At 43.2% G+C, this 16,330-nt stretch overlaps 1 protein-coding gene across 2 annotated transcripts in view; it reads right to left on the bottom strand.

Moving 5' to 3' along the window:
* Window positions 1-14,608, bottom strand: part of Jmy (junction mediating and regulatory protein, p53 cofactor) — a 61,818-nt gene extending 47,210 nt beyond the window's left edge. For both annotated transcript variants that reach the window (XR_003834631.2, XM_021180378.3), the window contains exon 1: window positions 13,088-14,608. Coding sequence is in view for 1 of the 2 variants with exons in the window: in XM_021180378.3 (XP_021036037.1) it covers window positions 13,088-14,083 (996 nt within the window). In the remaining variant the exon portion in view is untranslated. The remainder of the gene's footprint in view (window positions 1-13,087) is intronic.
* Between the last annotated feature and the right edge of the window lie 1,722 nt (window positions 14,609-16,330).

The following is a 16,330-nucleotide window of genomic DNA, read 5'->3' as shown; positions in this document are numbered from 1 at the left end:
GGCTGAGTGTGGTAGTACACTCCCTTAATCCCAGCACTTGGGAGGCAGCAGGCTGATCTGTGAGCTCAAGGCCAGCCTGGTCTACCTAGTGAGGTCCAGGACAGTCAGGGCTGCTAGAAACCCTGGGTGTTTAAAAAAGAGAGAGAATGGAATCTCAGAACATAATATTTGTAAGAGTTATAACCACTTTTAAAATGTTAGCTGGGCAGTGGTGACGCAACCTTTAATCCCAGCATTTGGGAGGCAGAGGCGGGCGGATTTCTGAGTTCAAGGCCAGTCTGGTCTACAGAGTTATTTCCAGGACAGCCATGGCTACACAGAGAAACCCTGTCTCAAAAAAAAACAAAAAAAGAAAAGAAAGAAAAAGAAGAAAAGAAAATGCAGATAGTTAGCATGACAAAGGCCCGTAATTCCTGAGCCTCCTTCCTCTCTTCCCCTTTGCAGTTAGCCAATTCTGTGAAGTCCAACTCTCACCAGTGGGACGAGACAGTCATCATACCTAGATCAGTGTAAAAGATGGGAAGCCACCATAACCAAGCCAGTTAGCCCAATGCTCACTATTCCAGTTTGGGTTGACACATACACATCATTTTTAATAAAAATAAGTCACTGCGTGTGTTCCTTTGATTGTGCTGTCTTTGCTCTGTGCTCCTTCCGGCAACACAGACACAAAGGGCCTGGGGGAGTCTAAACAGGCACATCCCTACAGAAAACAGTTGTACCTTACAGATAAACTTTACTTTGTAAATATTTCAACATATAGACACAGGAAAGAGGAGCACATGCTTAGCATGCAAGAGTCCCCAGCACCACATAAAGTAGGTGTGGCTGCACATGCCAGGAACCTTTAACACCCAGGAGGTAGAGTCAGGAGAGCAGTTCGAGGTCATCTTACTTATGGAGTTTAAGGTCAACTTAAGCTATGAGACCTTTTCTTAAAACTGTTTTAATCTATAAATCAAAACAAATCTACTCAATAGAGGTTTGTATAGCTACTAAGAAACTATAGCTTCTTGTGGGAGAAAGAATATATGAAGTAGGATAGATGAGGTTCTAAGATCTGGGTAACTATCTGAAAGGAGACTCCTCTGAGGTTGCCTCCAAGAGAAGGAACTGAACAGACTGAAGAATGGGGAATGAAGATGGGTTTTATAGTCATATTTTTTAAAAATCAGCCATAAAACAAATATGTATTTGGGAGGGTAGGGGGCAGGGGATGGCTTCTTGCTAAGCCAGGGTTCTACTATGTAACCGAGACTGACCTTGAACTCAACTCCTCCTGTTTCAATTTTTCGGGTTCAGAATTACAGGTATGCACTACCACATCCACTGTATAGATTGTAAATAAGGTTTTGTAGACATTCCTTCTTCACTTACCAAAGGAATTCTAACTTAAAAAAAGCAGGGAAGGGGGGAGGGGTAACTAAATCACCTCTTCACCACAATATCCAAAACTATGTACACCTTTCCCAAGGGATGAGGCATAATAGTCTAAAAATGGTACATGTCTCTTCTCTCTTCTTCCTGTGTCCCGACTTTTCCAAAGTGTCTCTATTTAACAACCTATGTAACACTGAGGTGATGCAAGCAGTATCTCCTACAGTGGAAATGACTGACTAGTTTATCCCTGAGCTCTCCTCAGATCCCTGCAGTGTTCTAACTTTAGGCAAGAGTGCACCCCTTCAATGTGGCTCACCACTCGCAAAGCATGTTGTAGGCTACAGATCAAAAACAATGAAAACAGGAAGGATCAGACTGGGGGGGATCTAAATTTTTAATCATAAGCTTTTCATTTTTTTTTTTTTACCTTTAAAAGGCAATAAATCCTTGCAAGAAAAAGTACATAAATGAACTTTAATTCTACTTGAAAATGAAACACTTATTTACAATGATTAAACATGTTTCACAAACAGCAAAATAATTAAAAAAACAAAAAGAATGGAAGCGACATCTCTAAATAGCGCTCTTCCTGGTCATTCCCAGGGAAGTGGTGACAAGTCAAGGCTACAAAACCTCAGATACTAAAGTGGCTCGAGCTAGGCTTTCAAGAACATAAAAGGCAGTGCAGTACAAACAGCTGTAGATACTATATTCTGCCAAAATAAAAACATCAAATGGCTATATGCTCATTAGTTTATAAGTTTCACAGATGTGTGTAAGAACTGGGGTAGAAATGTTTTCAAATATTAAAATACTTATCCAGTATTTCCAACATGCCTCTTACTCTCCCACAGAGCAGTACTCAACTATGCAGCAACTGAACTTAATACTCTAGCAGCGTGTCTTGCAGGGTATCTCACCTAACAATACTAATTTATTAATCTGACTTTGCTATAAAGTTGCATGTTTTCCAACACCAGATTACTTTAAGAGCAACGATAACTTTTAATTTCAGTTATTCTATTTTAATCTAAGTAATGTGAAAATAATATTAAAATAAATGAAATGTACTTACGATTACAATTTACTCAACCGACTTTAAATTGTCTCCGTAATCCAGGAAATTTAATATGGACTGGCACAGGGGTGTGTCACCGTATGGGGAAGGGTTGTCAAAAGAAAAGGGAATCACTATCCTGAAAAATTTCAGAGAATGAACAAACTGTACTTTGGACATACCCTGGTTATGAACTGTGAAGTGTACAGGATACCATAAGTAACACAGAAGTAGAAAGAAATGATGACAGGTGGTTAGGACTGAGGCTGTTAGAGAAGAACAGCACATGTAATGAAATGTGAGAAGTCTACACGAGGATGATGCATGCGTGACCATCTGAGAGCAGTCTGAGACACTAAGAATGCAGATGTACCTGGATGTAAAGTATCTGCCAAGGGCCCAAGACCAATCAGCACAGCACAAGCAGTGACAGAAGGCTATATGAAGAAGAAGGACATGGAAGGTAAAGTTCTGTATTATTTCTACTTCAAGATCTGACAGAGATTGCTGGAGAGTACTGTCAATTATCCCAAGGACCCCCAGCACCAGCCACAGTTCAAAACTATCTATGTCTATAACTCCAGTCCTACGGGATTTAATATTCTCTTCTGGCCTCCACAGGCATTGCACAGACATGGAGTACAGACATACATGCAGGCTAAACACATACACATAATATATACCAAGGGTTTTTTTGTTTCTTTTTTGTTTTAAACTCTTGACAAAGTTCTTCTGCTCTTTTAGGGAATTATTTTGCAAACATAAAAACATGAAGTAAAGATTTACTAAGCATTACATATAAATACCTAAACCTGCCGGGCGTGGTGGCGCACGCCTTTAATCCCAGCACTCAGGAGGCAGAGGCAGGCGGATTTCTGAGTTTAAGGCCAGCCTGGTCTACAGAGTGAGTTCCAGGACAGCCAAGACTATACAGAGAAACCCTGTCTCAAAAAAAACAAACAAAAAAAACCAAAATCAAAAACAAAAATAAAACCCTGTCTCGAAAAACAAAAAACAAAAAAACAAACAAAAAACAAAAAAACAAAAAACAAAAAGAAAAACACCTAAGCCTAATAAGTAAAACATGTGTAACGTGTGTGTGTGTGTGTGTGTGTGTGTGTGTGTGTGTGTGTTACTGAGGATAGAATGTACGGCCCTGTTTATACAACCTAGGCAAACACTCCATTACCTGTATTTCCAACCCTTCTTTTCCTTGTACTATACAGCTCAGGCTCACCTTGAACTAAGTATCCAAACATGACCTTGAACTTCTTCCAATCCTGTCTCTACTTCCCAAATGCTAGGCTTCTGAACTGAGGACTTTCTGGATGGGAGACAAATATTCTGCCAAATGAGACACATAGCTCCTTTTCCCACTATTTTAGAAAAGGTCTCACTGTATCTCTGACTAACCTGATACTATGTAGACAGATCCTGCCACTCCCTCAAGAGTGGGATTAACAGAGAGCCATCGTGTCTGTCTCCCCACCCCCACACATACATGCACACTTTTTGTTCTGCCATAAAGTTACTTGAACTCCTGTAGCTCAAGCAGGGATTGAATTTGGCCACTATTTCAGCCCCAAGCAGGTGGGATTACAGGCTGGACCAAACCCCACTATATATCCTTTTCATTTGCTTCCACCTCAGTGTAATACTAGTAAGAATGGGTTCTTAACTATCTTAAATCTAAAACAAAAATCTGCTTAATGAAAAAACACAAGGACACAGTTTTCTTTAGTTTCTTCACAAGTAACAGATTACTGCTCAGCTGAACTCACAGACCTAGTGAACAGACAGTGAATGGGTTACTAAAAGGAGGAGTAGAGGGAAGTGTGAGACAGAGAGAAACTGTTAAATGGGTACAAAGTCATAGAAGAATAATTAGGAGTTCTATTATATAGGTCATTAGTTACTACTGTTCATATAGTCCAAAATAACAAAGATTTAAAAGAACTAAATGTGTGAGATGATAACCTGATTAAATCAATATAACATATAAATGTACTAAACTATTATTTAGTGCTCTACAAACATAATTATTGTGAAAAAAAAGTTTTCAAGGGTTCCTTAAAAACTATAGCCAAAAAAAAAAAAAAAAATGCCACTTACTTTTCTTCAGAAATGGGTGTTAGGATCATCTAACTATACATGCATGAGATACACTATCACTAGGATAGCAAGCTAGCACAGACAGTAACAGCCCACGGCCCCACAGTGTGTCCCATGTGGAGTCTGCCACAGTCCCAGGGCCAACATGCCCTAAGTCTTCCTACTCATCACTGACTCACACACAACTTCTAATCCTGCAAGGCCCATTCATCAATACAGCCTCACAGGGACACAGGCTTTCACAGTGCCTCTTCTGTTTGGATACACAAATGTTCATTGTCTTACAACTGCTTACTGCATTCCACACAGTAATATGTTATGCAGGCATGTAACTTATCATCAGTAGACCACAGCATGTAGCTTAGGTATACAGTGCCACAGTACCTACATTTATAGAAGGACACTGTATGAAACTGACTTATACCACATAAATCTTCCACTCCTTCCCAAATAGGAATAAATCCTTTCTAAGAAATTGACATGTAAAATAGTTCTTCTTAAAAATAAAACCCTGATTGGAATAAAACCTTTCAAAAAATTGATTTATAAACTATCTCTTCATAAGAATAAAACCCTGGCATGCTGGGAAAATGGCTCAGTCAGTAAAATGCTTTGTGAGTTTAGATACCTAACACCATATAAAAAGCCAGATGAAAAGCTTGTGCACAGTGGTATGCACCTGGGATCCCCAAGCTGGGGGGGCAAAGACAAATTCCTGAAACTCAAACATTAACCACAGCTGAACAGTCAGAGATCCTAAGTCAAAAGGTGGAGAGCAACTGAGGAAGACACCCAAGTCTGACCTCCACATGCATGCATGAGCGCGCGCGCGCGCGCGCGCGCGCACACACACACACATACAAAGTGAAAACTAAATCATATAGCCGGGCTGTGTGTGGAGTGGCAGGTCTACACTATCAGCACTAGACACAAGGGGACGAGCGTAAGTTCAAGGTCACCACTGGCTACAAAGTCAAGCTACCTCCTGGCTACATGAAACCCTGCATCTAAATTAAGTAAAACTTTTGAAAAACATATTAATAAAGTAAAGGTAGGAGGAACTCAGTTTCGGGCTACAGAGAGAATGTCTTGTGTCTGTATGGATGTGGCACCTGTCGATGATAAATCTGATGGCCTAAAGGTAGGAAATAGGAGGTGGGACATCCAAGAGGCAGAAAGGATTCTGGGAGACTTCCAGGCAGGATTCACCCAGGAGGATCTTATGAGAATAGAGGCATGGTACCTGAGCACTGGTAATCATGCACATAGCAGAATGTGAATTAAAATAAATAGGTTATTTTAAGTCAGGGAAGAGCCTCAGAAGAGGCACAGAAGAATCAACAGACCACAGCATGCAGCTTAGGTATACAGTGCCACAGTACCTACATTTATAAAGACACTGTATGAAATGGACTCCCACAAAGATAATATTTTCAGGGGCAGTTGAACTCTTGACTCAACAATCCCATGACTACCCACGACTAAGGTAAAGATATGGAAGTACAATTTAAAAAAGAAAATCACAACATTTTGAAAGAGCAAGTATTAAAATACTGATCAAAACAGCCAGCACTTAAAAAGTAGAAAGGAGGAAAAACTACAAATAATGAACAGATGAGTATAATACATTGGTTGTCACCCTTCCTAACACAGCCATCCTTTAATACAGTTCCTCATGTAGTGGTGACTCCAACCATAAATTTTTTTGTTGCTACTTCATAACTGTAAATTTGATGCTGTTATGGATTGTGATGTATTCTACATGCAACCCAGAACGTGGTAGTTTGCATATGCTTGGCCCAGGGAGTGGCACTATTAGGAAGTGTGGCCTTGTGGAGGAGGTGTGTCACTGGGGCTAGGGCTTATTTAATACCCTTCTCCTAGGTACCTGGAAGTTGGTATTTTTCTAGCAGCCTCCAGGTGAAGATGTAGACCTCTCAGCTCCTCCTGCACCATGCCTGCCTGGGCGTTGCCATGCTCCCACCTTGATATGGACTGAACCTGAATCTGTAAGCCAGCCCCAATTAAATGTTCTTACATGAGTTGTCTTGGTCATGGTGCCAGTTCATAGCAGTGAAACCCTAACACAGAGTATAATATGTAGTGAAGCTTAAGGGGCTACACTGGGTTTCTGTTATTTTTCTTTCTTTTTTCTCCCCACCACACCCCAAGACAGGGTTTCTCTGTGTAGCTCTGGCTGTCCTGGAACTCACTCTGTAGACCTGCTGATCAGCTACCTCTCCAGCACCATGCTCTGAAATTGTAACCAGCCACCCCAACTAAATTCTTTCCTTCATAAAAGTTGCCCTGGTCATGGTGTCTCTTCAGAGCAATAGAATGTTAACTAAGACAGCCGGCCTGGACAATACAGTGAGACTGTCTCAAAAACTTAACCAAAAAAGAGACACCAGTTAGAAGCAGGGTGCAGAACTCTGGGGTATGGGTGGGGAGAATCAAAATTAAAACCAGCTGTACCAAAAGGACCACAATATCCTATAAAGTCAACCAAAACAATTAGATTCATTTGTAGTGGTGACGTGTTTTGGGAGTCCTGGAGGAGTTTCTGATGATGCACAAAGCTAAGATCAACCTGCTATTTTTATTTTGACACTGTATCCATTTGGGAATATTTTACCTTTGTGGGACCAGCTTCTGTCATCACAAACATGGCTGTAATTGCCAATCTGGTTTTTAGTAGAAATAGGTTTGGATTCCAAAGGAATCCAGCAGCTAGCGACTATCCAGTACCACAGGAGAAAGAAGACAAAGCAAGATCGGAATGATGGAAGCTTTTATTTACTCTGAGTCTCTACTCACTAGGCATAGGGCAGGTATATCTCACTAATGACCTGAAATAGGATCAGCTTTACATCTCTTCAGAAATGAAGAACCACAAGTACAGGAACTCAGTAACGTCTCAAAAGTTTAGTCCAAGAAAAACTTACCAACAGCTCCCAGACTAACTCATGTTCTTAACTACCATGTGGCATGTACTCAGCCAAGTAGTTCTCTTTTGAGTTTATAGAGAGTAAAAACATGATATTCAATGAAAAAAATAGTAAGCTGAGTGGGGCAACTGGAAAATGGTGCAGTCAAACAAAATTTAAAAACAAAAGCATACTTTTAGATTCCTCCCAACTCTAATCTATAAATTCTAAGCACACTGACACTCAATACAGTTAAGAGCTGTTCCTTTATCTATTCTATGTCAGGCAATTTTCACCAAGACAAATAAAATATCCTTAAGAAAAGCAGCTTCAGGCTCCACAAAGCTTAATACAGAAGAAAAACAGCTCAAGAAAAAGTCAAATCTAAGGAATTCCAGGGAGCCCAAGTATAACAAACTGTTTACAAAGCAGCTTCAATATTAACACAATTCCCTTTTAATACAATGACCTATGGTTCCCTTGAAACTGCTTGGGAAGTTAATCTATACATTTTCTCTTCTAAGCCTTTATTAACCTCTTCTTACTGTTAACTTTTTAATTTAGTTCCCTAGTACCAAAAATGCACTTAATAAACAATGAGGATTTCTAAACTAAAAACAAAATGAAAAGCTAACATCTTTCTCCCCACTTTCAGATCCACCAAGAAACACTAGTATAGAAAATAAAATATTTTAGGCGCAATTATGAAGAAGAAAGCAAAGATTAACTTAAAAGCTATGACTCCGTTGTTTGAAATGACAAGTAGCTTTTAGGCAGCAGCACACTATGCCATATTCTCTCCGTCCACTTTGGGTCCCGGCTAAGAACCAGTATGAAGAGATACTTTATGAGAAGGCTTGCTTTTTTCTTCCTTTCAAATAGTATATACCTGTGAATATTTTTTAAAGTGAAATATGCTCACATCTAAACCAACTTACTCCTGACCAGAACAATATAAAACAGAACTTGAGGAATATCTAGCCAGGTGTGGTGAAGGAATCCTTTAGTCCTGCCCCCCCCCGACACCCACCCCCCCCCCCCCGACCCAGGAGAGATATAGGCAAGAGGATGAGGCCAGGCTGGTCTACACAGTTCCAAGCCAGTCAGAGCTATATATATGGTGATACCTGACTCAAAAAGATAGAACAGAAAGAAAAATTACACACTGTGTGTTCCTCCTGTAGCTTTAGATTAGTAACAGAATCTTACACACACACACACACACACACACAGAGAGAGAGAGAGAGAGAGAGAGAGAGAGAGAGAGAATATGAATGAGAGTGAGTGTGTCTGAGGCAGGACCTGGCATAAAGTCAACAGAAAGTCCCTCTTGCCTTATCGTCCCAAAATCTGGAATTACAGGTATAAGCCACCATGACTCACTATAAAAGTAATTCTATAGCCGAGCGTGGTGGTGCACGCCTTTAATCCCAGCACTCGGGAGGCAGAGGCAGGCAGATTTCTGACTTCGAGGCCAACCTGGTCTACAAAGTGAGTTCCAGACAGAGAAACCCTGTCTCGAAAAACCAAAAAAAAAAAAAAAAAAAGTAATTCTATAAGTAAATCTTATATATAAAAAAGCCAGGTTTGGTGATAAACATCTTTATTAGCACTTGGGAGGCAGAGGCAAGCAGAACCTGTGACTCTGAGGCCCGCCTCAGCGTCTACACATAGAACTCCAAGACAACCAGAACTAGATGACATGTGCAAATCAAGGTTTTCCAAAAACTTTAAGTAATATGACGATTAGTCCTGACTGTAGATTTGACAGAATTTAGAATAATCACATAAACAAACCCCTGGCCCTTGTAAGGGAGCTTCTAGGTGAGGTAACTGTGGTAGGAAGCCCTACCCTACATATGGATGATACCATTCCATGGGCTGACATCCTGGACTGTATTAAAAGTGAGCCGAGCCGGGCATGGTGGCCCACGCCTTTAATCCCAGCACTTGGGAGGCAGAGTTCGAGGCCAGCCTGGTCTACTGAGTGAGTTCCAGGACAGCCAGGGCTATACAGAGAAATCCTGTCTCCAAAAAAACCAAAACAAACAAACAAACAAACAAACAAATATATATATAGGCAGACAGTCACTTAGAATGGAGATTTAACTCAATGGTAGAGTACTGTCTAGCATCAAGCTGGGTTCCACCAGGAATATTTAGAGCTCAATTACCTAACTGGTGCTAATAAGCACACGTTACAATCCTCAAAAGACGGAATGACAAACTACAACATCTTGATTATATGAAAGAAAAAAAACCATACTTATTGGAAGCTACCTTTGTAAAATGCTAGCTAATCACTGATTTCATACAGTCCTAATTTGTAAAACATCCTTTGGTTACTTCTCCGCTCTCATCCGAGACTGTAATGAGTCCTAATCAAAATCCAAATGTTCTGACTCCAAACCCTGCTAAGTCTTACATATACTGTGCCTCTTTGACAGCACTTTCTGCTCTCAATGGTTTTAACTTGGATGACCTTGAACTTGTGATCCTCCACCCTGACGCCCACTCTCAAGTGCTGCATCTACAGTGTGGGATACTAGGGAAGGCTACTGTGCTGGAGATTGAAACCAGGGCGTCAGAAACCACTCTTCCAGCCCCTAAGCCTTTCTGCTGTGTAAAAGTGTAACAAGTCTAGAGTTGGGATACCCACGATACCCACATTACCCCAGTCAGAAGGCTAAGGGAAGAGGATCATAAATCCGAGGACAGTCTGGGCTACATCTAGTTTCTAAAAGCATCTATCTTCCTTGAAGAATAGACATCTATTAATTTATAAAAACTGTATTTACCTATAACTTTACATTAAAAGGACATGCCTTAGTTATGTTGACTGCTCTGAACTAGTGGCAGGGGAATTCAACCCTGTTAAGGCCTTGATATGTTACAATGTTAATCTACACTTTTTTTTTTTAATGGGAGGGCTAGAACTGTAGCTCAGTGTAGAGGATTTGCCTATGTAAAAGACCTTTTGTTTGAATACCCTAACGGTAGATAAAACCTCTCTTAAGTCACTGATCTAGAACAGAAACAAATATGGAATTTATAGCTAGGAAAAAGTCATACTATGAGGGCAAGTAAGATTCAAGGAAATTGAAGAAAAATATAAACAAGAAATACATTTTAAAAGTATCATTCTTGAATCTGATTTACCAGATATAACTTTGTCCAATTCCACAAGCTATGTTGACTGAAAGATAACACAAAACCAAGTAGGAAAAATAAACTCAACAGAACTAATACAAGTGACATAATTGCTATAAAATAGATTTTATTCTTAAAAAAAAAAGTAGCTACAGTGTGTGTCTATCATTTCAGTGCTAGTAAGATGTTGTACTCAAGGGAACCCTGGGCTGTTCAAGGCTTACAGAGTCCTGTTTCACCAACCCATGTTACTGCCAAGGGATGGGGTGTTGTAGTTCACTGGCAGATCACTCACTTAGCATAGTGCAAACCACTCCACATACCCTGCCCGACACCAAAAAGCAAACCACTAATACAGAGAAGAACGTAGGCAGTAGAACACATTCACAGCCTACATGAAGTTCCTTAGAAAGAAAGGTTCTTGATACACTTCCATCCTCATGTTCATGGAAGACACTAATCTCCACACTGAGCTTAATCTTCCAGATAATTCAGGGTAGGTTTATAGACAAACTTGTGTTGTCATTGAGAGCTATTCTCAAAATACCATTCAAGTCAACTTCATAAAGAACTGAAAGATTATGTATTCATTGTTAAATTTATAATAAACATTTGTTTCCCAAGACAAACGACTCTTTAAAAATTGTTTCGGGTTTTTTTTTTTTTCCTCTGCTAAAGAGAATAAAATAGGTGTGTGGTGGCTCCCACCTCTAATACTAGCACTAAAGAGGCTGAGCAGTAGAATCAGGAATTAGGGGCCAACTTACGCTACCTATTAGTTTCCAAGCCACTCTGGCTACAGAATGAGACCTTAATTTAATTTTTAATTTCATTTTAAAAAACACCTCAAAGAAAATAAAACATCTAGTTAATACATTTTTAACTAAGAAGATGTGTTTTAGAAGAAAACTAACCCTCAAAACTGAGTCCTAGAAAATTAACTTTTTGGAAGCTCATTTTTAATAAAAGATAACCACCTTTTATTATGTATCAAATAAGGTTAAAGCAGACATTTTAAAATTAGAGATAAAGAGTTTCTAGTTTGGAAAACACTAGCTATCATTTCCAGTCTGAGAAAGGAGCACACACACCATTGGTTAATAAAACACTACTTCAAAAAGCCTAAGAGAAATGCAGGGTAATATGGACACTAGAAAGAATGTCTTATTTGTCACCTCTTTCCAAAAAGATGATCAAAGTCTCCAGGAAGTGAGCTAGTAAAGGGAGAAATGAAAACAGGTTCCTGAACTCTAGGAAGCTTCACATGATGTCTACCATCCAGTAACCCAAAGAGAAGTGTAGTCCTTCAAGACAGTTTGGGCCTAGGTGGATCTGGCTGTCTTGGAACCCCTATTCACACCAGGCTGGCCTTGAACTCACAAAGATCCACATGCCCCAAGTGCTGGGATTTAAGATGTGAGCTAGAGTGAAGAGTCTTAATAGAGGAAGTTGTAAATGTATGAACAGTGTATGGTGTAAGTGAGAAATAATAGTCTAGCAAAGTCAAACACCAAATATTCTAGTAAGACACTAAGAACATTCCAGGTTCCTGGCCTAATATCAGTTAAATATACATACAAATGACAGCAAGTCGGGAATAAACACTCCATGAAACAGAGCTTCTCTCCATCCCAAGTTCAAACACAAAATACTGTGACATTAAAACAGATTGCTTTGAAAAACTATATATTGTCCATTAGAAGTCACCTTATTAAATTACACTTTTTAGTACATTTCTACAGAAAAGGCATGACTATAAACACACACTGCAGAGCTCCCTATTTCCTGTTATTTAAAGAATCAAGAAGTATGTTAAAGTGTTCACACTACATATAAAAGCTCAAAGCATTCCTGCCCTTGACCTCCTGAAAACAGGAGTGAAACTTGAGCCATCTGTAAAGACTTCATAGTCTAAAATCTTACTTATGTCAATTCTCATTTGGTCAAGTCAACACACTTTTTAAAAAATAAATTTAGGGCTGGGTGTAGTTCAGTGGTACACTTTGAGCACCGCAAAACGCTGAAAAGTAAAATTTCATACTTACCTATGTTGCCAGAGCACACAAGGCAAACAAAAGCAGATCAACTTTGATCGATAAGACAACAATTTTCAGTACATAAACATGACACCCTGAAAGAAGAGCTAATGCCTGGGCAAGCTACTTTAGGGAGAAGAGTAACATTCATTTACTTTAAGATTACAGAATACCTGTTTTTCTAAATGCTTTTATCTCTACCTGTATTTTTTAGTAAACTGGGTACTTTTTGGAGGAGTAAAAAAAAACCCAAAACTTCCCAAAGATCCATCGCTGAGATAAGTAAAGGAAGCCGATCAGGAACCCTCCTGTTCTTCCTTTTCCCGCGGATAGAAAAGAAGACACTTCGCAGACCCCAAACCCAGGCTCCAGCACTTGGCAGTGAGACATGAAATCTAGGACCGCTGCTCGGACTCCGCACTCACCTCCTGGATGCGCCTCCTGGCCCGCTGAAGCACCTCTTCATAGCCCTTCTGCCGCAGCTCGCTGAGGCTTTCGTAATACTCCTCCGGATCATCCGTCTCGGTGAAAAGAACCTGAGAAAGGATCTTCCAGCCACACGTGTCCAGGCCGTGGCCCAGGTAGACCTGGAGTTGGTAACATAGAGCGTCGATCTCCTGCTCGGTCATCTCGGGGGCGCCCCCAAACAGCACCGTCCACATGCCGGACGGCTCTTCGGGGAACACAGGCAGACAGGGCTCCAGCTGGGAGTTTACCGAGCACAGCTGCTGATGCACGGCCCGCAGATCCTGGAAGGAGAAAAGCCCGGCCCAGCTGCATTCTTCGGCCGGAGACTCCAGCTCCGCGGCAGACGGCGGCTGCTCCGAGTCCGGGAGCGGCTGTGGCGCCTCGTCCTCCCTCACCATTTCCAGGACCTCGATCTCCTCGGAGACCGCCCCGGAGGCACTCACCACCCGCACCGACGACACCGGGGGCGCCGGCGGGACTGGCGTGGCACTGGCGGTCGCATCTCGGGATTCGGCGCTTCTGCGGAGCGGGCTGGCCTTGGCCCGCGCGGGGCTACGGAGAGGACTCTCCGGTCCTCTGCCCGCGGGACCCCGAGGAGGATCCCCCTTCAGGCTGCGCGCGCTGCGCGGAGAGCCGCCCTCGGCCCAGGCCTGGCTCTTCCGTGGCCCGGGACTCCGGAGCGCTGCTGTAGCAGAGGCAGCGGCCTCTGACCGACCCCTGGCTGCGGGGCTGCCGGGCCCGCGACTCCCATCAGACGCGGGCGTCCCCGCCTGTTCCCGGGAACCGCTCCTCTGTCTCTGGGCCGTCCGGTTGTGACAGGTTATAGCAAACTTGCCTTCGATCTCGTTCCAGGCCACAATGAACACAAACTTGTGCTTCTCGCGCTCGTCGAATACGTGGGGCCGCACCGCCACCCAGTCGGACTCGAGTGTCTCCTCCAGCGCGAACGACATGGTAGCTCCGGTGCCCGGCGAGGGGGGCCGCCCGCCCGGCCGAGTCTCCGCGGTGGCCGCGCCCCCAGCTCACCCTTGCCGGGCGCCTGCAGCCATCTTAGCGCGCCGGCCGCTCACCCACCGGCTCCTTTGTGGTGCGACTCTCAGAAGAGACAATACGCGGCCCGGAGCAGGTAGTTCACATGGTCACGTGCGGCCGGATCTGTTTACAAGCCGCTCACTGCCGCAGCGCAGGGCCCTGGGCCGCCGGACCGGCCTGCGCGGAGCCGCGGAGCTGCGAGCTGAGGCGCGCGTCCGCCGCTCGCCCGGGGCCTACCTCCCCGCCGCCTCTCTGCCCCCGGCCAACAGCGCCGACCCAGCCAGACCCAGAATGCAGACTCCTAAAGCTCCAGTCTCAGCGTCGCCACAATGTTGCCATTCGGCTGTGACGTCTGCGGCTCCACGAGGGACGTAAACACGGGCACGTGCGGCACGCTGCTGACGCGGCGGCGGCGGCGGCAGCAACGGGAGCGGCGGCGCGCGTCCCGCCCGCCCGGCGGCGCCCCGCCCCCGTCCGCGTCCCTCCAGGCGCGCCTGCGCGCCGCCGCGTTCCTGGCCCCAGCCCCGCCCCCCTTTTCCCAGCCCGGAGTCTGTGGCTGCAGGATGACGCTTTTCTGCAGGACGAGAGACTGGTGTGCCCGGCCGCACAGGTTGCTTTGAACCCCCGGCAAGAGGAACAAAGGCAAAGGGACACTGAGACTTTGTTCAAGGACCTTGATGTAGCTCTCCTTCACCCTGAGTGAATCTGGATCGCCAACTGTGATCAGACGCGCCCTAAACAGTCCCGGAACTCTGCCTTGCTTTACAAGGCTAAGCCAAAGGGTTCCATTCTCCCCTGACATCCTTCAGACACGATTTAAGATAGACATGTATGCAAAAACAACTCAGGAGAATACGAAAACAGTAGGAAAATTCAGTCACGTCCTAAAAAGCGTGAACACTTGTCTCAATTTATCCTTCTTTTATTGCTTCGGCTTTCCTCATTGTGTACTGTTCTGAGAATCTCTTTGGGCAGTCAGTGCACTAAAGTTTTGAGGATGTATTCAGTTATCAGAGTTCCCAAAAAGCACAAACAAAAAGTTTTTATCAGCCTGGCAAGGCAGTGCATGACTCTAATTCCAACACTTGGTGAGTAGAGGCAACGAGATATGGGAATTCAAGGCCAGCAGGGGCTACAAAAGACCTTGTTTCAAAAACAAGCCAGAAAAATCCAATTATTCATACTAAACTATATTGAAACATTCCTAATATTGTCTAGTAGGTTTATAATCCACTTTATATTATTGGTGTCATCTTTCCTGTCAGTGTCCAAGGCATCGAGCAGGCGTTAATGTATAATGGGAGTTAGTTCTTTTACTTTAAGCCACATTTCTAAAACATGTGAAAATCATCTGAGCCATCCTCACGTTGTCAGCTACACAGAGTTTTGTATTGGCCTAACATCTAAATTGATAGTCAAAAGTTTTAGACCCATCTCCTGGCTGAACTTTTTTTTTCTTTGTTTTTTTTGTTTTGTTTTGTTTTGTTTTGTTTTTTTGGAGACAGGGTTTCTCTGTGCAGCCCTGGCTGTCCTGGAACTCACTTTGTAGACCAGGCTGGCCTCGAACTAAGAAATCTGCCTGTCTCTGCCTCCCAAATGCTGGGATTAAAGGCGTGCGCCACCACCACCTTGCTGAACATTTTAAACTTTAAACATCTGCTTTGAAACCCATGCCTACTCTTGGACCAAACACACACACACACACACAGAGCAAGATTCAGAAAAAAGTAAAAATGATTTCAACCTTTTGGAATTCTTATAATGAGCTGCATATTTTCAAAGCTTGTACATATGTGTCAGCTCTTCCATGCAAATCAAAAACACCTTTGAAAATACTGGAAGAGACCCAAGTGTGGTGGCCCACCCACCCCTTTATTCCACAACTCAGTAGGGAGAGACAGTCAGATCTCTGGGAATTCATAGCCAGCTGGTCTACAGGGAGAGGGAGAGGCAATGGGAGGGAAGGGAGAGGAGAGGAGGGGAGGGAGGGGAGGGAGAGGAGGGGAGGGGAGGGAGAGGAGGGGAGGGGAGGGAGAGGAGAGGGGTCTGGGGGTATTACTCAGTGCTTGGGGTGCTTACAAAGCACTCTTGAAATCCTGAGTTCAATCTCCAGCAACACAAAAATAAATAAAGCGCTGAAGGAAAGAAACCCACTGCAAATTGGAGTC

This window comes from Mus caroli, unplaced genomic scaffold (genome assembly GCF_978045245.1).
Source record: "Mus caroli unplaced genomic scaffold, Mus_caroli_1 scaffold_15, whole genome shotgun sequence".
Taxonomy (NCBI): domain Eukaryota; kingdom Metazoa; phylum Chordata; class Mammalia; order Rodentia; family Muridae; genus Mus; species Mus caroli.
This window is presented reverse-complemented; position numbering and strand designations above follow the sequence as displayed.